Source organism: Thamnophis sirtalis, unplaced genomic scaffold (assembly GCF_051295495.1).
Source record: "Thamnophis sirtalis isolate CommonGarterSnake01/CBP01778 unplaced genomic scaffold, rThaSir2_p1.2 scaffold_4, whole genome shotgun sequence".
Taxonomy (NCBI): Eukaryota; Metazoa; Chordata; class Lepidosauria; order Squamata; family Natricidae; genus Thamnophis; species Thamnophis sirtalis.
Genome location: NW_028261384.1, coordinates 91088770 through 91107770, shown reverse-complemented (window position 1 = coordinate 91107770; position 19001 = coordinate 91088770). Strand labels below are relative to the sequence as shown.

General features: G+C 39.5%; 1 protein-coding gene across 1 annotated transcript in view; it reads right to left on the bottom strand.

Moving 5' to 3' along the window:
* LOC106551420 (sodium channel protein type 4 subunit alpha) overlaps positions 1–19001 on the bottom strand; it is a 103059-nt gene that overhangs the window by 38107 nt on the left and 45951 nt on the right. The window contains exons 10-15 of the mRNA XM_087713380.1: positions 18481–18693; positions 13407–13574; positions 12193–12316; positions 11300–11538; positions 4732–4905; positions 2885–3241 (exon numbers count right to left, since the gene is read on the bottom strand). Coding sequence (XP_087569506.1) covers positions 2885–3241; positions 4732–4905; positions 11300–11538; positions 12193–12316; positions 13407–13574; positions 18481–18693 — 1275 coding nt within the window. The remainder of the gene's footprint in view (positions 1–2884; positions 3242–4731; positions 4906–11299; positions 11539–12192; positions 12317–13406; positions 13575–18480; positions 18694–19001) is intronic.

Genomic DNA, 19001 nt, shown 5'->3' with positions numbered 1-19001 from the left:
TAAGTGCAAACAGCCCTTAAAATGACTCTGCATGATCTACTTTGGGATTTCTTGTAATCATCTGTCTGGCTTCTGATGGAAACAAGATGCGGAATCTGTTTGCTCCAGTAAAAAAAATGTTCTTTTGAATTTGGGATCTTGCTTTTGATCTCCCATGTTTGGCTGAAAGGAAAATCCTGTGCATTTTTATCGGGGAAAAAACCCTTAGGTATGCCGGTACAGTAACATCAGCAAAAAAGGGGGAATGTGTTTGCTGTGAAAAGCCTGCTTCCTGCCCACTCACAGCTGTTGATGTTTGTGCTTCAATCCTGCCAGGAATACATTTGAGAAGGGATTTTGCTGATATTCAAGGTCATGGCTATTTACACATGTCTTATGCCTCATGACTTAACTAGGACTTTTATATAAACTCCTTTGGTTTCCTTTAAGCTCTTGGAGGCTTCTTTTAAATACTACTTACAGCTGCCAATCACCAATAACTGTAACATTGACTCAAGTTAGGGGTTTTCACTCTTATAACTTTCATAAATCATCATAACTTGATAATGATGAAAAAAGAATAGCTAGCTTAAGAGATTCTAAAAATATATTAAGTTTCTTAGGTCAAACTACAACATTTTTACCATGAAAAATTATTGACTTGAGATGAGAGAACAGAATGGAGATTGGAAGTCATATGCATACAAATGGAATTATTTAATATTGTGGAGAGGCTTTCTCTTTGTTAACTTCTTTGCCTAAATTGCATTTCCATTTGCTTATTTTCCCATAGAAATAATGTGTTTCAATTTAAAATAAGTCAACCATATTTGAATCTAGCAATAAATTGTAGCAGGAAAACTCTTGGCAGAAAAAGAATCTGAACCTAGCAATTGGTGGGATGTTGGGCAGCAACACTGATACCTGATTACTTACAAATCTAGCATTAAAATTAGGGGGATTGTAGGGTACATTTTCTTTCTTTTCAGGGATGTTGCTGTTCCCTTGTGGGAGTATTTCATGATCAATACTGTCCTTCCTTGGGGTAACCAGTTTGGTGGGAGCCTGCTACTAATAGCTGGTTCATCTATGCTCCTAGCTCATACATTGTTGTTAGTTTCTTTAGCCAATACATGTGAATCATGTCTGGGCCAAGTACTGTCTAGCTCAGTGGTTCCCAACTTTTTAATGCCCGAACCCCACATAAGCATCTCTAAAATCCTCCCACCCTCTGTGACATATAATTATTACTTTACTCAAAAAGTGAATTCTACTCACGTGGAGGAAGCCTAAAAGGCCATTAACTTGGTTAAAACAAGATTGAACTTGCCCCCATTAAAAATCAAATTGCCCCCACGTGGGGCCCATGTTGGGAACCACTAGTCTACCTCTTCATGTTCTTAACCTGCTGTTGGATATCTGCTACTGTACTGATGACTGGTCCCTGTTCTGGGATATTGCTGTGGTCTGTTCTCAGGTACTACAACCATTTTGCACTTGTTTTATATGCCTTCTCTTTCTCCCATATGTCCTTCCAGCACTGTTTAATTTGTGCTGTTGGTGGCTCTGCTGATGCACTGCACTGCAGTTGGGAGTACACCTTTTATGTTCTTTGGAAAATAGGGCATTTATCATCTTGGCCTCTGCTTCTCTAGTGTATCTCCTTAGCCTGGTAGCCAATACTACCCATATTTTCCTTTAATTATTTTTCAATTTTTGCTCTTGATGGTTCTGTTATTACTATGTTATTGCACTGTAGTTAGAGTACCCTGTGGATGGTTTTGGAGGACATCCATTTATTTTCTTGGCTTCTGCTTCTCTCATGTATCTCCTTAACCTGGTAGCCACTGCTACAAGCCTTTGTTTAGTAGTCAGATGGAGTCAGGCCCTTGCATTTCTTTTCAGTAGCTAATCTCCAATCCTGACACCTTATTCCACCAACTGACTAACCTCTCTCTAAGTTGCCTTGATCTTAACTCTAACCTTATTTTCCAGGGAAGCTAAATACTACTATTCTTCTTAATTGTGTGGCCAAACATATCCAGGATTACAGTGGCTGTAGCATATATCAATCCATTGGTTTGAGTTTTGTTGTAGTAGTGATTGTTCTGAGGGCTCTATTGCCATCTTCTAGCATACTATCTGATGGCATATCTCTGATGAGCTTTAGTAATCGGTTTTGAGGGTTGATTATAGCTACTTTATCTATGATCTTATGCCTCACATCAGCAATTGTGCTCTGTAATGGAGAGGGTGATAAAGACATTCCAGCTTCAGGTTTTGATTGCACATCCACTTAGACTTTGAGGTCTTCTTAAGTATTGGATGTAATGTGTATTTAGTCAGTCTCCATTTGTGGTAGCAACTTTCCCTTCATTATGTTGAAGGATTAGATAACTAGCTATTTCTCAGTTACTGTGGATACATACATACATACATACATACATACATACATACATACATACATAGTATGTATAAAATCTAAAAAGGGAATTTAATATCATATCAAGTTTAAACAAATACTGTTTTTTACAAACAAAACTGAAAAAAGATCTGACTATTTTTTTTTAAATAAAAGCAGTTGGCAACTTGTGACCTATTTTTACAGTCTCTTGAAGTTTCCATCAAGGAGAGCATCACAAAGAAATCCAACATGAAATAACCAATTTTCAGCAGCATTATTTTGTCTTTTCTAAAATAGCAAATACATAAGGACAAACTCAACATATTAAGGCACACATTTCTGCCTTTAAATAACATTCCAGGTCTTTTACCACAACACACATAGGACTGAACCCCTTCTATGTGAGTCTTTCTCACATATCTCTGTGACTTTCATAAACCTAAATTTAAAAAGTTCATCAACCATTCTCTATAGTATTTAATTTTATATTCCTGTACTCACCACTAAATTCCCGATGACCATGACCATTAGAAAGACAATGAGGCACATGGGCTGTCCAGCCACTTCCATGCAATCCCACATGGTCTCAATCCATTCTCCACAGAGGATGCGGAAGACAATAAGAAAGGAGTGAAAGAAGTCATGCATGTGCCAGCGTGGCAGCTCACAGTCACTGGAAATTTTACAGACACACTCTAAGTAGTTCTTCCCAAATAGCTGCATGCCCACCACAGCAAAGATGAAAACTATGATGGCCAGGACTAGAGTGAGGTTTCCCAAGGCACCTACTGAGTTCCCAATGATCTTAATTAACATATTGAGAGTTGGCCAAGATTTGGCAAGCTTGAAAACTCTCATCTGAAAAAGAAAGATGGATCATGATTAATTTATGGAATTGTGCTTTTAGCCAAAGTAATACAGGCATCTCTAGTACATTAAAGTTACATATTATGAACTCACAAACTTCTGTTTCCATTTTAGACTTCAGTTGTTTCTACTCATAACAGCTTTTTGATATATTTTTTCTTGTTTCGATATATAACACAGAAGTGCGTGTTGCATGTAATTGTCATAGGATACCTAGGTGGTTTTCCATGGGGAAGCATCCCTCCCCAAATCAATTTTTCTAAAATGGCAGCAAAATTGCAATGATGTAAACTGGATTGCCATGAAGAAGGGAGAGCTAGAAGAACATGATGCACAATTATTTGTGCTGCTCTTTTTTTTTTCATGCATGGTGTATGTATGCACCTACGCACATCAACGTTCTGCTAGCTCCAAGGGTTAGAAATTGCTTTCTTTTGAACAAAATATAATCAAGAAATTTAGAAGGCTAAATCTGTATGGCAATATTAGACTATATTAAAAGCCAGCAGTTCTCAAATATTTTGGTCTCTGCCCCACCTCCCTTTACATATTTAAAAATGATTGAAAGTTTTAGTTTGTGTGGACTGTATGTACTGATATTTACTGTATTAAAATTTAGAACTGAAAAATCTTTGTTAGTTTATTTATTGAACTTATTTATTGAATTTATTTATTTATTTGATTTGTGGACTCCCTGAAAGGGTTGTGGCAGTGGTCCGCAGAACAATACTTGGAGAACTGTTGTTAGGCCATTATTGCTATAATGGCAGATGTTTTGCTATTTGATATATGCAGCTAGTATAGTGCAAACCAAGAGACTATCTTTAGGCAAGCATTTCCCAGTTTTCACACTACAATTTAATCTGCAATTCTCTGCACTGCTTCCCAATTTGCAGCAAACATCATACCCCTATCTAATTTAGTATGGGGAGGGAAAATATTTATTTTACTTTATCATCAATCAAATTTATATATCTGCCCATCTCACTGAAGATGACTCTGGTAGTGAACAAGAAACAATAGAAACAATAAATAAAAACAACAAAAATATTCAATATATAAAACCTTATTAATAAGTATCATAAAAGTGAAAATACAAACCATAGGAAAAGGAGGATAAAAATGGTCACCTCAATAATGGAAACCATCTGAGCAGGTATCTAGTCACCTTAGAACCTCAGGCCCCACAACATGGTGAATATCTGAGAGCATTTCAGAATACCCAAAGGGGTAGAGGGAAGAATGTTCCATAAAGTGGGTATCAGAGAAGAGAAGGCGCATTTCCTACGAACAATCAAATGATGGTCCCTGGCTGATGGCACTTATAACATGCATACTTTGCCAAATATAGTGGAGATGGCTGATGTAATCAGGGGAAGTGGTCTTTCAGATAATGTGATCCTCTGCCAAGAATGGTTTTTGCCCTCAATAGTGTGGTATCAAATATTGAAGCTGCAGAAAACTTTCTATAAGTCACTTACCAGACGGAAGGATCGTAGTACAGACAGACCTTGAACATTAGCAAGACCAAGCTCAACTAAGCTGAGAGTAACAATAATGCTGTCAAAGATGTTCCATCCTATCTGGAAATATTCATAAGGATCTAGAGCAATCAATTTAAGCACCATCTCAGCTGTGAATATCCCTGTGAATACCTGCAAGGGAATAGATAAACTTGACTTATAAAAATGGGAAGAAGGAATTTATTTTCTTTAAAAACATGCCAGTGAAAAATATTAAATTCAAAAGCTAGTCCTGAATCATCTTCTATACACTACAACTAACAACAGCAGACACTTCATATTTTTTCAGTGGATGACGGGAAATATTTTGATAGTTTTTCAGGGAGGGAGCTACTAGAGAACACTGCAGAGGTTTTCCCTCCCCTCCCCTCCGCCCCCAAATTATTCACCAAGATACCATGTATAGGTATAACCCCAAACTCCCTCTGAATCCCACCTGGGTCCATTAGGTGCCTGGATTGGATCAAACATATCCTAGCATCTTGCAACAGGTGTCAGCTTCCCAAATAGATCAAACAGGAAACTCGACAAGATGTTTAATTCTGCTTTATTGTAGAGCTACATTAATATAATCTTGCAAACTGAAAATACAGATCTCCCACCATCTCTTTTTACCATCTGATAGATAGGTGGTTCCTTTCTAAGCTTATTTCTCTGTTGTTATTCAGCTCTGGTGCCCTTCACCTTTTATTTGATTCTTCTCTAGGCAGAATCTCTTACCAATGGTGGGATTCAAGTAATTTAACAACCAGTTGTCCTAGTGATTGGTTGGGTGGGTGTGGCTTGGGAGGGCCATGTGACTGAGTTTTTTGTTGACTGCAACAGCGCATGCAGCAAGCACACAAGTAAATGAGCTTCAGCAGGATTCAATTATATACAGGTGAAACACAAAAAATTAGAATATCATGTAAAAGTTCATTTATTTCAGTAATGCAACTTAAAAGGTGAAACTAATATATGAGATAGACTCATTACATGCAAAGCAAGATAGTTCAAGCTGTGATTTGTCATAATTGTGATGATTATGGCTTACAGCTCATGAAAACCCCAAATACACAATCTCAGAAAATTAGAATATTGTGAAAAGGTGCAATATTCTAGGCTCAAAGTGTCCCACTCTAATCAGTTAAGCCATAACACCTGCAAAGGGTTCCTGGGCCTTAAATGGTCTCTCAGTCTGGTTCAGTAGGAATCGCAATCATGGGAAAGACTGCTGACCTGACAGTTGTGTAGAAAACCATCACTGACACCCTCCATAAAGAGGGAATGCCTCAAAAGGTAATTGCAAAAGAAGTTGGAGGTTCCCAAAGTGCTGTATCAAAGCACATTAATAGAAAGTTATGTGGAAGGGAAAAGTGTGGAAGAAAAAGATGCACAAGCAGCAGGGTTGACCGCAGCCTGGAGAGGATTGTCAGGAAAAGGCCATTCAAAAGTGTTGGGGCCTTTTACAAGGAGTGGACTGAGGCTGGAGTCAGTGCATCAAGAGCCGCCACACACAGACGGATCCTGGACAGGAGCTTCAAATGTCATTTTCCTTTTGTCAAGCCGCTCCACAAACAATGTCAGAAGCGTCTTACCTGGGCTAAAGAAAAACAGACCTGGTCTGTTGCTCAGTAGTCCAAAGTCCTCTTTTCTGATGAGAGCAACTTTTGCATCTCATTTGGAAATCAAGGACCCAGAGTATGGAGGAAGAATGGAGAGGCATACACTGCAAGATCCTTGAAGTCCAGTGTGGATTTTCCACAGTCTGTGTTGATTTGGGGAGCCATGTCATCTGCTGGGGTTGGTTCACTGTGCTTCATTAAGTCCAGGGTCAACGCAGCCATCTACCAGGAGATTTTGGAGCACTTCATGCTTCCTTCCACAGACTAACTTTATAGGGATGCTGTCTTCATTTTCCAGCTGGACTTGGCACCTGCCCACACTGCTAAAAGCACCAAAACCTGGTTCAATGATCGTGGGATTACTGTGCTTGATTGGCCAGCAAACTCGGCTAACCTGAATCCCATAGAGAATCTATGGGGCATTGCCAAGAGAAAGATGAGAGACATGAGACTGAACAATGCAGAAGAGCTGAAGGCCGCTATTGAAGCATCCTGGTCTTCCATAACACTTCAGCAGTGCCACAGGCTGATTGCTTCCATGCCATGCCACATTGAGGCAGTAATTGCAGCAAAAGGGGCCAAACCAAGTACTGAGTACATATGCATGCTTATACTTTTCAGAGGTCTGATATTGTTCTATGTACAATCCTTGTTTTATTGATTGCATGTAATATTCTAATTTTCTGAGATTGTGGATTTGGGGTTTTCATGAGCTGTAAGCCATAATCATCACAATTATGACAAATCACGACTTGAACTATCTTACTTTGCATGTAATGAGTCTATCTCACATATTAGTTTCACCTTTTAAATTGCATTACTGAAATAAATGAACTTTTGCATGATATTCTAATTTTTTGAGTTTCACCTGTATAAGAAAGATAATCAAGCAACAAATTAGTGAACACCTAGAAGCAAACAAAGTAATAGCCAAAAGCCAACATGGGTTTGTCAAAAACAGATCATGCCAGACTAATCTTATTGGATTCTTTGATAATGTGACAAAATTAGTGGACCAGAGGAATGCCATCGATATAGTTTACTTGGACTTCAGTAAGGCATTTGATAAGGTAGACCATAACCTACTATTAGATAAAGTAGAAGAATGTGGGTTAGACAGCATCACCACCAGATGGATTTGTAAGTGGCTGACCAACCGCACTCAACATGTAGTCCTCAATGGAACTGCATCTTCATGGAGGGAAGCATGCAGTGGAGTACCCTAAGGCTCTGTTTTGGGCCCAGTACTCTTCAACATCTTTATCAAGGATTTGGATGAGGGAATAAATGGGCAACAAATCAAATTTGCAGATGACACCAAGCTGACAGGAATAGCCAACACTCCAGAAAATAGACTAAAGATACAGAAGGCACTATCTAATAAAATGAAATTCAATGGTGAAAAGAGTAAGGTTCTACATTTACAGTAGGCAACAAAAACGAAATGCACAGGTATAGTATAGGTGGTATCTTGCTCAGCAGTAGTAACTGTGAAAGGGATCTTGGAGTCCTAGTGGACAACCATTTAAATATGAGCTACCAGTGTGCAGCAGCTGCCAAAAAAGCCAACACAGTTCTAGGCTACATAAACAGAGGGATAGAATCAAGATCATGTGAAGTGTTAATACCACTTTATAATGCCTTGGTAAGGCCACACTTAGAATACTGCATTCGGTTTTGGTCACCATGATGTAGAAAAGGTATGGAGACTCTCGAAAGAGTGCAGAGAAGAGCAACAAAGATGATTAGGGGACTGGAGACTAAAACATATGAAGAACGGTTGCAGGAACTGGGTATGTCTATTTTAATAGAAAGAAGGACTAAGGGAGACATGATAGCAGTGTTCCAATATCTCAGGGGTTGCCATAAAGAAGAGGGAGTCAAACTATTTTCCAAGGCACCTGAGAGTAGAACAAGAAGCAATGGGTGAAAACTAATCAAGGAGAGAAGCAACTTAGAACTGAGGAGAAATTTCCTGACAGTTAGAACAATTAATCAGTGGAATAGCTTGCCTCCAGAAGTTGTGAATGCCCCAACACTGCAAATCTTTAAGAAGATGTTGGATAGCCATTTGTCTGAAATGGTATAGGGTTTCCTGCCTAGGCAGGGGGTTGGACTAGAAGACCTCCAAGGTCCCTTCCAACTCTGCTATTGTATTGTATTAAACTTCTTTACATACAATACCAAATAGCAGAATTCAGCATACAGCGTCAGGAACACAGAAGCAATATTCATAGAAGCAAGTCATTATAGAGTAGAGAGATACAGAGGCCTATATTGTACAAAGGCTGAGGCCAAATTACAGAGGCCAAATCAACTCTTATATACAGTTCAGCAAGTCTAAGCCACGCCCAGACTCCAAACGTCTGATATGGCCCCATACAAACAAAGACTATGTTTTCAGTTTCAGTTTCTGACCTGTTACCATGTCTATTCAAATAGTCCCCATTGGCTGACCTGTTGCTATATCTATTCCAGTCTGTGAACATACTCTGACAAACTCAACATCACTCACGGCAAGGTGGGGCAGCACCTTGGTGTGAGTGACATTAAGTTGGCCATGCCCACTCAGTCACATGACCAATGCTGCAGAGACAGGGTGATTTCCGATGTACCTTTCCCCTCTCCCCCTCCGCCCTTGGGCTGACAAAATAAAACCCCATCTAAACATTGCAACTGCTTGCCGAGTCTGCCTGCCGAATGCTGGCAAAAGGAGGCTAGGGGGAAAAAAAGAGAAGGGCCAATAGAAACACCCCGTTTTCCTTCTCCATTGGGCTGTCTGCACCATGCTGGTTCGGGATGGGGAGGTGGGGGACGAAAAGCAAAAAGCCTACTCAGTCCATACTCATCAACATGACTGTGAATCACTCTTCCAACTCGCTGGTTCAGGCATTGGAGCTTGAGGAGTAGATTGTTTGCTCTGAAGTCCATCTGCTTCTTTTCCAAGCTCGGCTCTGGCTGCATCAGCCAAGTTTCTTCCAGTGCTTGTTCAGGGAATCCTGGGAGCGGCAGCATATTGCATGCTTTTTACTCCAAGCACTCCGGACTGGAAAATGCATGGCTGGGGTAGAGGAGCAGTCTCCTTAACAAGCTCCAAACTATTGCTGCTACTGCAAGCCTGGATTCCCCGCACGAACGCTGGAAGTCTAGGACTCCAGTGCAGTCAGTTCTGTTTCCCCTCTGTGACCGGCCTTGGAAAAGCCTGCCCTCACAATCGCATGCCTGCAGCCAGAGCTGGGCTAGAATGGTATGTAGGAAATCTGTCTCTGCAGCATCCATTGATTTACGGAGGGCAGGCAATGAAGCAGTGGCAGCAGGCAAGCATGCTGAGCCTCAGGGGAGCCGCGGGGAAAGCAGACAAGCTGACTGGGAAACATGGGTGGCAGTTAGACCAGGATTCAGGTTCACCCAGGCTAATATGGCTGCCCAGCTGGGTTGCGTGGAGAGTGCTGTGTGGGATTCAGCCATGCAGAAGGCAGGCAAGCTGGCTGGCTGGCCCTCAGAGACCGTGTGCCCGAGGCAAGTGAGAGTAGCAGCAGCTATGCCAGGCAAGCAGACAAGATGAGGAGCGACTGAACAGAGCGGGGTGGGGTGGGGTGTGGCGGCACAGAATTTTAACAACCGGTTTGCCCAAACTGGCCTGAACCGGCTGAATTCCACCACTGTCTCTTACCCTTGTTTCCCAAGATCATTCTCATGAACCATTACAGCAGGGGATAGGCACGTAAAACTCCAAGACTAATACAAAGTGATCCGTCTAAGATAAGAGAAAATATTCATGTCCACCAATTCCAAATCTAGTTTATGACTCCTCCTCTTTCCATGTATACCAAGATCTCAGTGACCTTGATCAGGGCTATGGCTGCCATGAACTCCTGAGCCACTTTTGTTTCTGTGCCCAAATAAGACAGATTAAAGTGTCCCAAGTTTGTACACCTGGGGAACTCCACCAACAACCTAACTAAGTCATTCAGCTTACACTGCAATGAGGTCGACATAGTTACAACAATCCCATCTCATCCTTAGAATCCAACTTCAGAATGTAGGGACTTGCATCTGGTTATCTGCAGAGAGTCTCTTGGAAAACCAAAGCTACCCCGTCACCCCTGTCTTTAGATTGTGGCACACTTTATACCCAAAACCTAAATAGCCCCTTTTCCTAGAGAGGCATTTTGCCTTTGTCCACCAGGTCTCAGCAATACCTACTACGATCTCTCATCCACAAATGAGGCAGTTAGGCAACCAGGAATTAAGTAGCAGTAGCTGCAGACCTAAGGTCCAATGACCTGGCAAATTGTCCAGGCAGGTGAAGGACCAAATCGGTACTAAAATTAAACATTTATAACCTAACCCCTTTGAACCCTGGCATGAATTGATTTCCTTAAAATAACTGTACATCTGTTTTTGTCTGAGCATTGGAGAAAGTTGTACACCAGTGTTTCTCAAACTTTTAAGATAGAGTTGTGCTCTAAACATAGCAGGAAAAAACTGAGAAAATAGTGCTGCATGTAGATTAATAAAAATGTAATTAATATAATGAAAGGTCTTACTCCCTCTCAAAGAACTAATAGTCACTGTCAGTCAATTGTGATCAAATTATGATCAAAATAAAGACAAGACAAAATATTTTAATAAGATATCTATGCAATTTGCTATTCATTCTCAAAACAATATGAAAATGATCAATAGTAAGGCTGACAAACAAGCAAGCATCATGGAGGATACAGGTGTACCAATTGTTTTAGGCATCAAAGATATATATCAGAAATATCGGATTGGTTACTGTTGGAATCAGAGGCACCACCTATTTGTTCCATCTTGCCAATTGTTAGATTATTGTGGTATTAGGGGTCATTTCTTTCTTGCAAGCACCTCAGAGATATCACACTATCAAATTAAAGTATGAAGAGAAGTTCTCTTACCAGATTGCCCACATTCAATACATTGTTGAACTCTTCAGTCATTGGGTAGTGTTCCATGGCCATGAAGACAGTATTAAGGACAATGCAGATGGTGATCCCCAAATCAACAAAAGGGTCCAGGACAATGAGCTTAATAATGTGCTTTAGCTTCACCCAAGCTGGACAACAGTTCCATATTAATACAGCGTGGGCAAACTTATACCACCATGGTGGGCACTTCTGGTGGGCCTCTTCCAGTTCTAAAAACAAAAATCAAAAAAGATATCTATAACAAAATCAATTCCACTAGAAGTAAATCATGAATTACTAAGCGTGCTAACTTTAGCCAACTAATCAATGAGATTGATTGATGATGCATTAAACTGGCACTTAAAACAGTATAGGATTACAATTTCTGTACTGTGGAAATTATTGGAATTTTCTTATCGAGTCTGCCTGAAAGGAATTTCTTAATCTCCTCATTATGCTGGACTAAGGTTGTTGAATTGTTGCACAAAAGAGCTAATAGAACTACAACCATTTTATATTTTAATACTGAATTATCATGTGTGGATAGTGTATAATATATAAGAGGGACACATTTTTCTATTATAGAAGGCTGTTGTAAAAGGCATAAGACTTATGGCAGAGAGCTATTCTTTTTCAAAACTCTTTCATCAGCATGTCAAATATTTCTGAAGCTACTTTTTCATTGGTTACTGGAAAAATCTAGCAGGTTGTCCATTTGTAAAATTTCTGGCTAAATATTATAGCCTTTATCAAATAATCTGGTTAATTTATCTTCAATTCTTATACTATATTTCAGAGCAATCTACAATACACTAAACATGAAAATGTTATTAAAATATCTGTCTTTAATTCAGAAGTAATCTAGTTTCTACCTAGTCATTTACCTTCAAGAGTACTGGAGACCACACTGACTGCACTCCCTACTCGCTTCTCCAAACCCTTCCCCTCAACACCATCCACATACAAATGGTTTTGATCAGATTTCTCATGTTCTTCCCTTGGATTTGACTGTAATAAAAAAATGAGATCCAAGATTAAAAAAAACAGTGACAAAAATGTAAGTTTTTGAATAAAAAAGCCTCTATGGCCATTAGCATTAGAATCTGAAATAGTACTTGAATTAGAGATGTAATGAGGAAGTAATTCAAGATGTTTGCTATGATATGACACTATTTAAAGGAAAGGTTAGAGCTAGGGCTAGGGTTAGAGTTAGGGCTAGAGTTCAAAAGTAAGTATAACCAAGGAAGTCACTTTGTACCAGCAAAAAAAATAATGTTGATACTCCTTGAATTCTTTAAGAATTTCACTATCAGGATTTGCCAGGACTAAACCATATCAAGTAACTACATATTTAGTTAATTCATTATCAATTATTACATTTATTATTGCTATATTTTCAGTGCCAGATGCCTCAAGCACCAAAACAATTCAGCTGATGTTTGAAAATATGAAACCAGACTTGGATGCGGTAACATTTACTGCTCTGTCACAGACTCAGCAGAAAAGCTATCTTTACTACAAACTTTACTCCCCTACAACATCCTTCTGTTTTCCCAACTATGTTTGTTAATCGGTGTTTCTTGCTGATTTCCAGTTACACTGGGATAGAAGTCCAGAAAATGAAAAAAAATATTGTTTGATGGACTCCTCATACCTCTGGACAATTAGCTAACCCTCCTCATATGTTGGATTAATCTGTGCATATAATTTTCTCCAGCATCAGGGTACAGATGACTGGAAGACAGCCTATGCAGAAATATGAAGAGAGGAGAGGGGGCAAGTCCAATGGTCCAAGATTTTAGTCCTTTCAAACACATGTGAAAGTCTGTAACTTTGAGAGACTGTCTATCTTTTGAGTTCAGCAATTCAGATCAGTCTTCATTTTTAGTCCAGCAGTGTCATAAATATTTGTTGCCTGAGCCTGTTGTAAAAGCCATGAAATGGGCCATTTACAGTCCATGGCTAATCTTTTCTAGAAGCATCCACACATTAGCTTGTATCAACACAATTCTAATGAGCATTTCTATAACTATTGAATGAGCAGCAAGCAGTATGGATTATGTTTTTATCTTTGGTTCCTGGTGCATGGAGAACATACCTCACGTACTGTAGCTGATCTCTCCAACACCAAACGTGGGATGGCACGACCATTGCAATCTTTTGGTCCCTCTTGATCACTCTGAGCCTTTTCGTCTAATTCTCCTTTTTGCTTTTTTTCCACTATAATGCTTTCTGCAGAGCTGTTAGTTGCTGTCTGTGCTTGAAGCTACAAAAAATATAGCAGATTTAGCACAAGAAAATCAGGAAAAGGCTGTTGACATTACTGAAATTGTGATTTGCTAATTTTTCCCTTGAATTTTGAAATCATATGGTATGTATTTATGTTACTTATGATACGTTTTTCAAGTCTTCTACCATGTTTCCCAAAAAATAAGGTTTATTTTATTTGGGGTTTGAAAATAAGGACTCAGGCTTATTTTCAGGGAGGTCCTGTTTTTTTAAGTGCAGGAGGCAACGAGCGCTGGGGTCGATGGTAGTGGGAGTGTAGCTACCATTGGCACCGCCCTCTTGGCTGCAATGGGCCAAGCTCTCAGCATGCCCCTACCTCCACCCACCCTGCCTGCTGGTCCAGCTGCTGCTGGGACACTTCTTGGCCACAGCAGGTGCTGTTCTGGCCACCAAATGACTGCCTATGCTGCTGCTGGCCTTACTGGGGCTCTTTGCCCTCCTGGCAGGGCGAGTGGAGGTTGGGGCATGCAGAGAGCTTGGCCCTGATTGAGGCCACGAGTAAGCAGACTGTGGGGGAGGGCAGGGGCCAGTAGTAGCTACCCAAATACTTATTATCCAGAGGGAGACAAAGCTTATATTAGGCCCACCCAAAAAAATCAGGCCAGAGCTTATTTTTGGGGTGAATCTTATTTTCGGGAAAACATGGCACTATTTGGTCCCTTCAGTTATGCTGATCAGCAATTTCCATTTGTCCCCAGCCAACAGGATAGCCAAGACTGGTGGAAGTAGTGATCCCACAAATCTCAAGGATGCAAGACAGACAAGTAGAAATGTCTCTTTCTATGAAAATTATTGTTGGAGAAGATGAGTTGGAGTAACAAATATGATGCTAGAAATTCATACAGTACAGCATTCTAAAGTATTCAAAGAATTCTGTAATTATCAACTCAATATTTATAAAATATTGTAATATAATTACTATTTTTTTAAATTATTTGATTTCTGATGATAAAACAAGATATTTTTCAACATGTTTTTGTATATTTGCTTATCAATATACTGATTCCAACAAGTCTTGATCATTTTCCATTTAATAGCTATCTTTATATTAATTTCCCACAGGCCAATTTTCCACTGTTCAAGTGCTATCTGTTGGTGCATTAAACAGCATCAAATAATAAATAATAATAATTTATTAAACTTGTAAATTGCCCAAATCTCAATGGTTCACAATAATCAGAGAAATTAAAATAAAATCAATTAAACATAAAAGATAAAATATTGCAATGTCTCACTCTCCCTCACCAAAGGCCTGGATGAAGACTCATATCTTTACCAGTCTTCAACAACAGCAGCAAAGTCAGGCGATCCAATCTTGTGGGGGAATCTTGTTCTAGTGACCCAAAGCTACTATAGAGTATGCCCACTTTCAGGGCCCCTATAGATGAAATTGTTCAAAACAACCTGGATATGCCAAGCCAGCAGATCAAACCAGACAGGGAGATACTATGGGAAATAATCAGACCTTCAAAGAATGAGATCCTATGCCATGTGGAGCTTTACTGATAACAAAAAGCACCCATTTGCCAAACTGGCAACTAGCTTGTAAAGCAGAAGTGTTACATAGGCATATTCAAAATAGTGACACAAAAGTATATTACATGCATACATGCATGCATGCATGCATGCATGCATATATATGCATACCCATTACTATTCATGCCACCTCATTTCGACAAGTTGAACTTTCTGAGTGGTCTTCAAGGACAGTGCATGTAGAGTGAGGTGACCACAGCATGCGTGATTGTCTGAAGGACCTTCCGCTTTAGGAAAGGGTACAACTGGCAAACCAAATGGAGTTGTGCAAAGGCCTTCTACACTCTAAGGTAATGATGGTAAACCTATGTCACACATTAGCAAAGCTGATATGCCAGTCTTCATCAACATCCGACAACAACTATTATTGAAAGCATACCTTGTTCTTATGCAAATTTCAGAGACCACACAAGACTGGGGTGTGTTTTTCTGTGTCCTCTGGACCTTCTGGAAATTAATGAGAAAGCTGTGCTATTGCACAGAGTCTCTGAAAATCATGCAAAAATGGGGTGTACTTTCATGAGGTTTTGGAGACTGTAGAAGCTATGGAAGAGCATTTTCCAAAGTTGCTCAAGACCTCGTGCAATATGGAGTTGTCTTGGACAGGCTGCAGGGGCATATGACAGATCCTGGAAATCACACACATGATCAAACTGGTTTTTTTAAAGTAATAAATAGGTAAATAATTATTTCTCTTTTGTTAGAGGAAGAGTGACATGCCAGAAATCATTCAATGTCTCATGTTGTTGATAATTTGCCATGAGTTATATTGGTAATTTGGGTTAAGATTGCAGTGCTTTGTTGTCATGGATATCAGAGAATGGCTGGTAGTCCATGATTATTGGTACCAGCAACTTGGTTGTTAATCAAAGCAGTTGCAAATAAAATCATGACTCAGCTTTCCTTTGCTTTATGATTTTTGTGAAGATTGTAAATGACCGGTCATGATTGTTGTAATCGTGAACAGTTGGTGTGCAAGGCAGTTGCTAAATGGGGAATACCAGCACTCCATTTTGTGTTCTTTAGAATGTTATATTGAATATTTATGCAGGGAATTTATTGAAGGGATAAAAATGTTACCCATAAATGTTCTATTTAAACAACTCCAGGAAGCCAGTCCTGTTGACAATCCTGTCAGTAAACCTGGCAAGGAGTCTGAGAAGCTATGTCACTGCTTGGGAATGAAATAGCAAGCAAATTGCTGGCTCACAGTTGATGTTTAAAACTCTAAGGCAGCAACAGTGGGAGAAGGGAGTGTGCAATCCTCTGTTTGTGTGTTTGTGTGAGAGAAAGGAGGAGAAATATATCCATTTCTCACAGACTTTGTAATGGCATGACAAATGGTGCATTGGAATATCTGCAAGAAATTTGATTTTCTTACAAGCAAGAACTGGCGGGACTATAAAATAGTCAAAGTAACAGAAATGAAGAAGCTAAAATGCTCTGGGACTTTAAAATTCAGACAAACAAGCACCTACCACCTATAACACCCAAGACTTAACAACTATCAATAAGAAGGACAAAAAAGTCTGAAAATGGACATGGCACTACAGCATTTCTATAGTATAGAAAGCATAGAAATAGCACTTTATATTTATATACCACTCCATAGTGCTTTCCAGCCCTCTCTGGGGAGTTTATAGAGTCAGCATATTGTCCCCAACAATCTGGGACCTCGTTTTACCAACTTCAGAAGGATGGAAGGCTGAATCAACCTCGAGCCCATCAGGAATTCCAGACTATGGGCAATTAGCCTGCATTCTAATCACTATGCCATCAGGGCTCTTCAAAGAACTGGAAAAAATAACGAAGTACAAAAACTTGCAAATAAAAGTAGAATGACTATGGTAAAAAGGAAAGCAAAGACAGTACCAATAGTGATAGGTACCTTGGGTGTAATCCCAAAACATCTGGAGCAGCCTTTGAACTCCACTGGCATTGACAAAATTACCATCAATCAATTGCTAAAGGCAGCTTTACTTGGAACAGTTACATCCTGTGCAGTGGTGGGTTGCTAACTGGTTTACTACCAGTTCGCTCAGGCTCGCATGTCCAAGTGGGTGGGCGGAACCTCCCACCACCATCACTACCGGTTTAGTTGAAATGGCCTGAAACGGCCTGAACCAGCAGAAACTCTGCAACCATCAGAGGTGGGTACCTCTGATCCTGTGACAATATCTATAACAACATCAAACAACAACATCTGCCTATTCCAGGACTTGATAGGTGGATAAAAATGCCAGGTTCAGTCTAAATATATGATTGATTGTGCAACCAACCATAATGACTCAAAATAATCAGCAAGCCAAATAATAATGTAAAAAGATAATTAGGAATTCCAGAAGGACTGACTCTTGTTTCTAAAATTAATCTATCCACATTACACCAAATAATAGTTCAATAAATCTACAGACACACTCACACACAAGAATCTGTTCAAGCCAACAGAAGTGATTAAATCACTTTTAAAAATAGAGTATTCAGCAAATAATTGGTTGGATTAGAATTTGGTTAGAAATACCAGTGAACCCTGTGGAATTCTTGGTACCCTCTAAGCTTGGTTCTTTGCCTGCACACATTTTATTACCCAAGTAAGCAACATCATCAGCACAAGTGAGTGTGGGATTTGCTGCCTGTTTATATACAGTAGCTTAACCTGCCAGTTTTAGTAGGATGAGCCCTCTCAGCTAAAGAAAAGTTCTTCAAACTCGTCTCTGATAGGATACCGATAGAAATAAATTCCTGAAGTTACTATTTGCAGGGATGGGATTATTTGAAAGTAGAGCTGGGAGTTAAAAGGAGCTCCGATTTGTTGCTGTGGTTTTCCTTAAAAAGTAAATAACCATGTTAGACTTTTGTTGGAAGAAAGCAGACTGAGAAAGTGTTACCTCCACCTGGATCTACTATCTGCATAAGAAGGCATGTTTACTGCATTCCTGCAATTGCCACATCTAAAGTGGCCTGTGTTGAAATAGCTTTTCAAAATAAGGTAGTTGCTGAAAACTGTGGGAAAAAGAAAAGTGTATCACCTCCTCTCCCACTATTAGAGCTGCAGAAGCTCACTGATTCAAAAAGAAAAGGAAAAAAAAGCTTTGCTATTGTTTCATATAAATTGGAACTGCACCTGCACTATTGTCAAGTCTCCAAAATAGGGAATATTGTGAGAGGCCTATGCTGATTTAGAGTTGGTGCAAACCTTTTGTCTGGAATGTTCTCTCCCCGACACCCAAAATGAAGTCAAACTATCAAAGTTGCCTTGAATCCCTTGAGGAAGGAAAACTATATATACATAGACCTTCTAGAACTGGATAAATTAAAATAAATAGACATAAAGAAAAAAACCTGACCAGTCTTTGTTGCTCCTCCTGATGCTTTTTCAGCTGTTCTACCATCTGCTGGAACTCTTCTTCTTTTTCTTTTTCTTCCTGTAAGGTGGCATCATTCTGTTCTGCGTAGGCCATTGCCACCACAGCCAGGATTAAATTGATGAGATAGAAAGAGCCCAAGAATATGATCACAACAAAGAAGATCATGTATGTTTTCCCAGCTGCTCGCAAAGTCTAGAGAAAAAGAAGAATTTCACCCTCCTTGGTACCTGGAAATTCAGAATTCCATTCTCATATACACCCTTTCTAAATAGTCATTAGTCTAAGCAATGTATTTTGAAGAAATTCAAAGACTCCGTGCTATACTTCACAAATTGCTTGGCATTTGAAATACAATTCTCAGACTTAGGATCAAACTAAATAAAATAATGGTTGGTGGTCATTATGGAAAAGAAGCAGAGTACAACAGACTTTGAATTCACCCAACTGGATCCTTGCATTCTTATATGTCAGTGGAGCTCCTACCTCTTCATCTTTTTGTA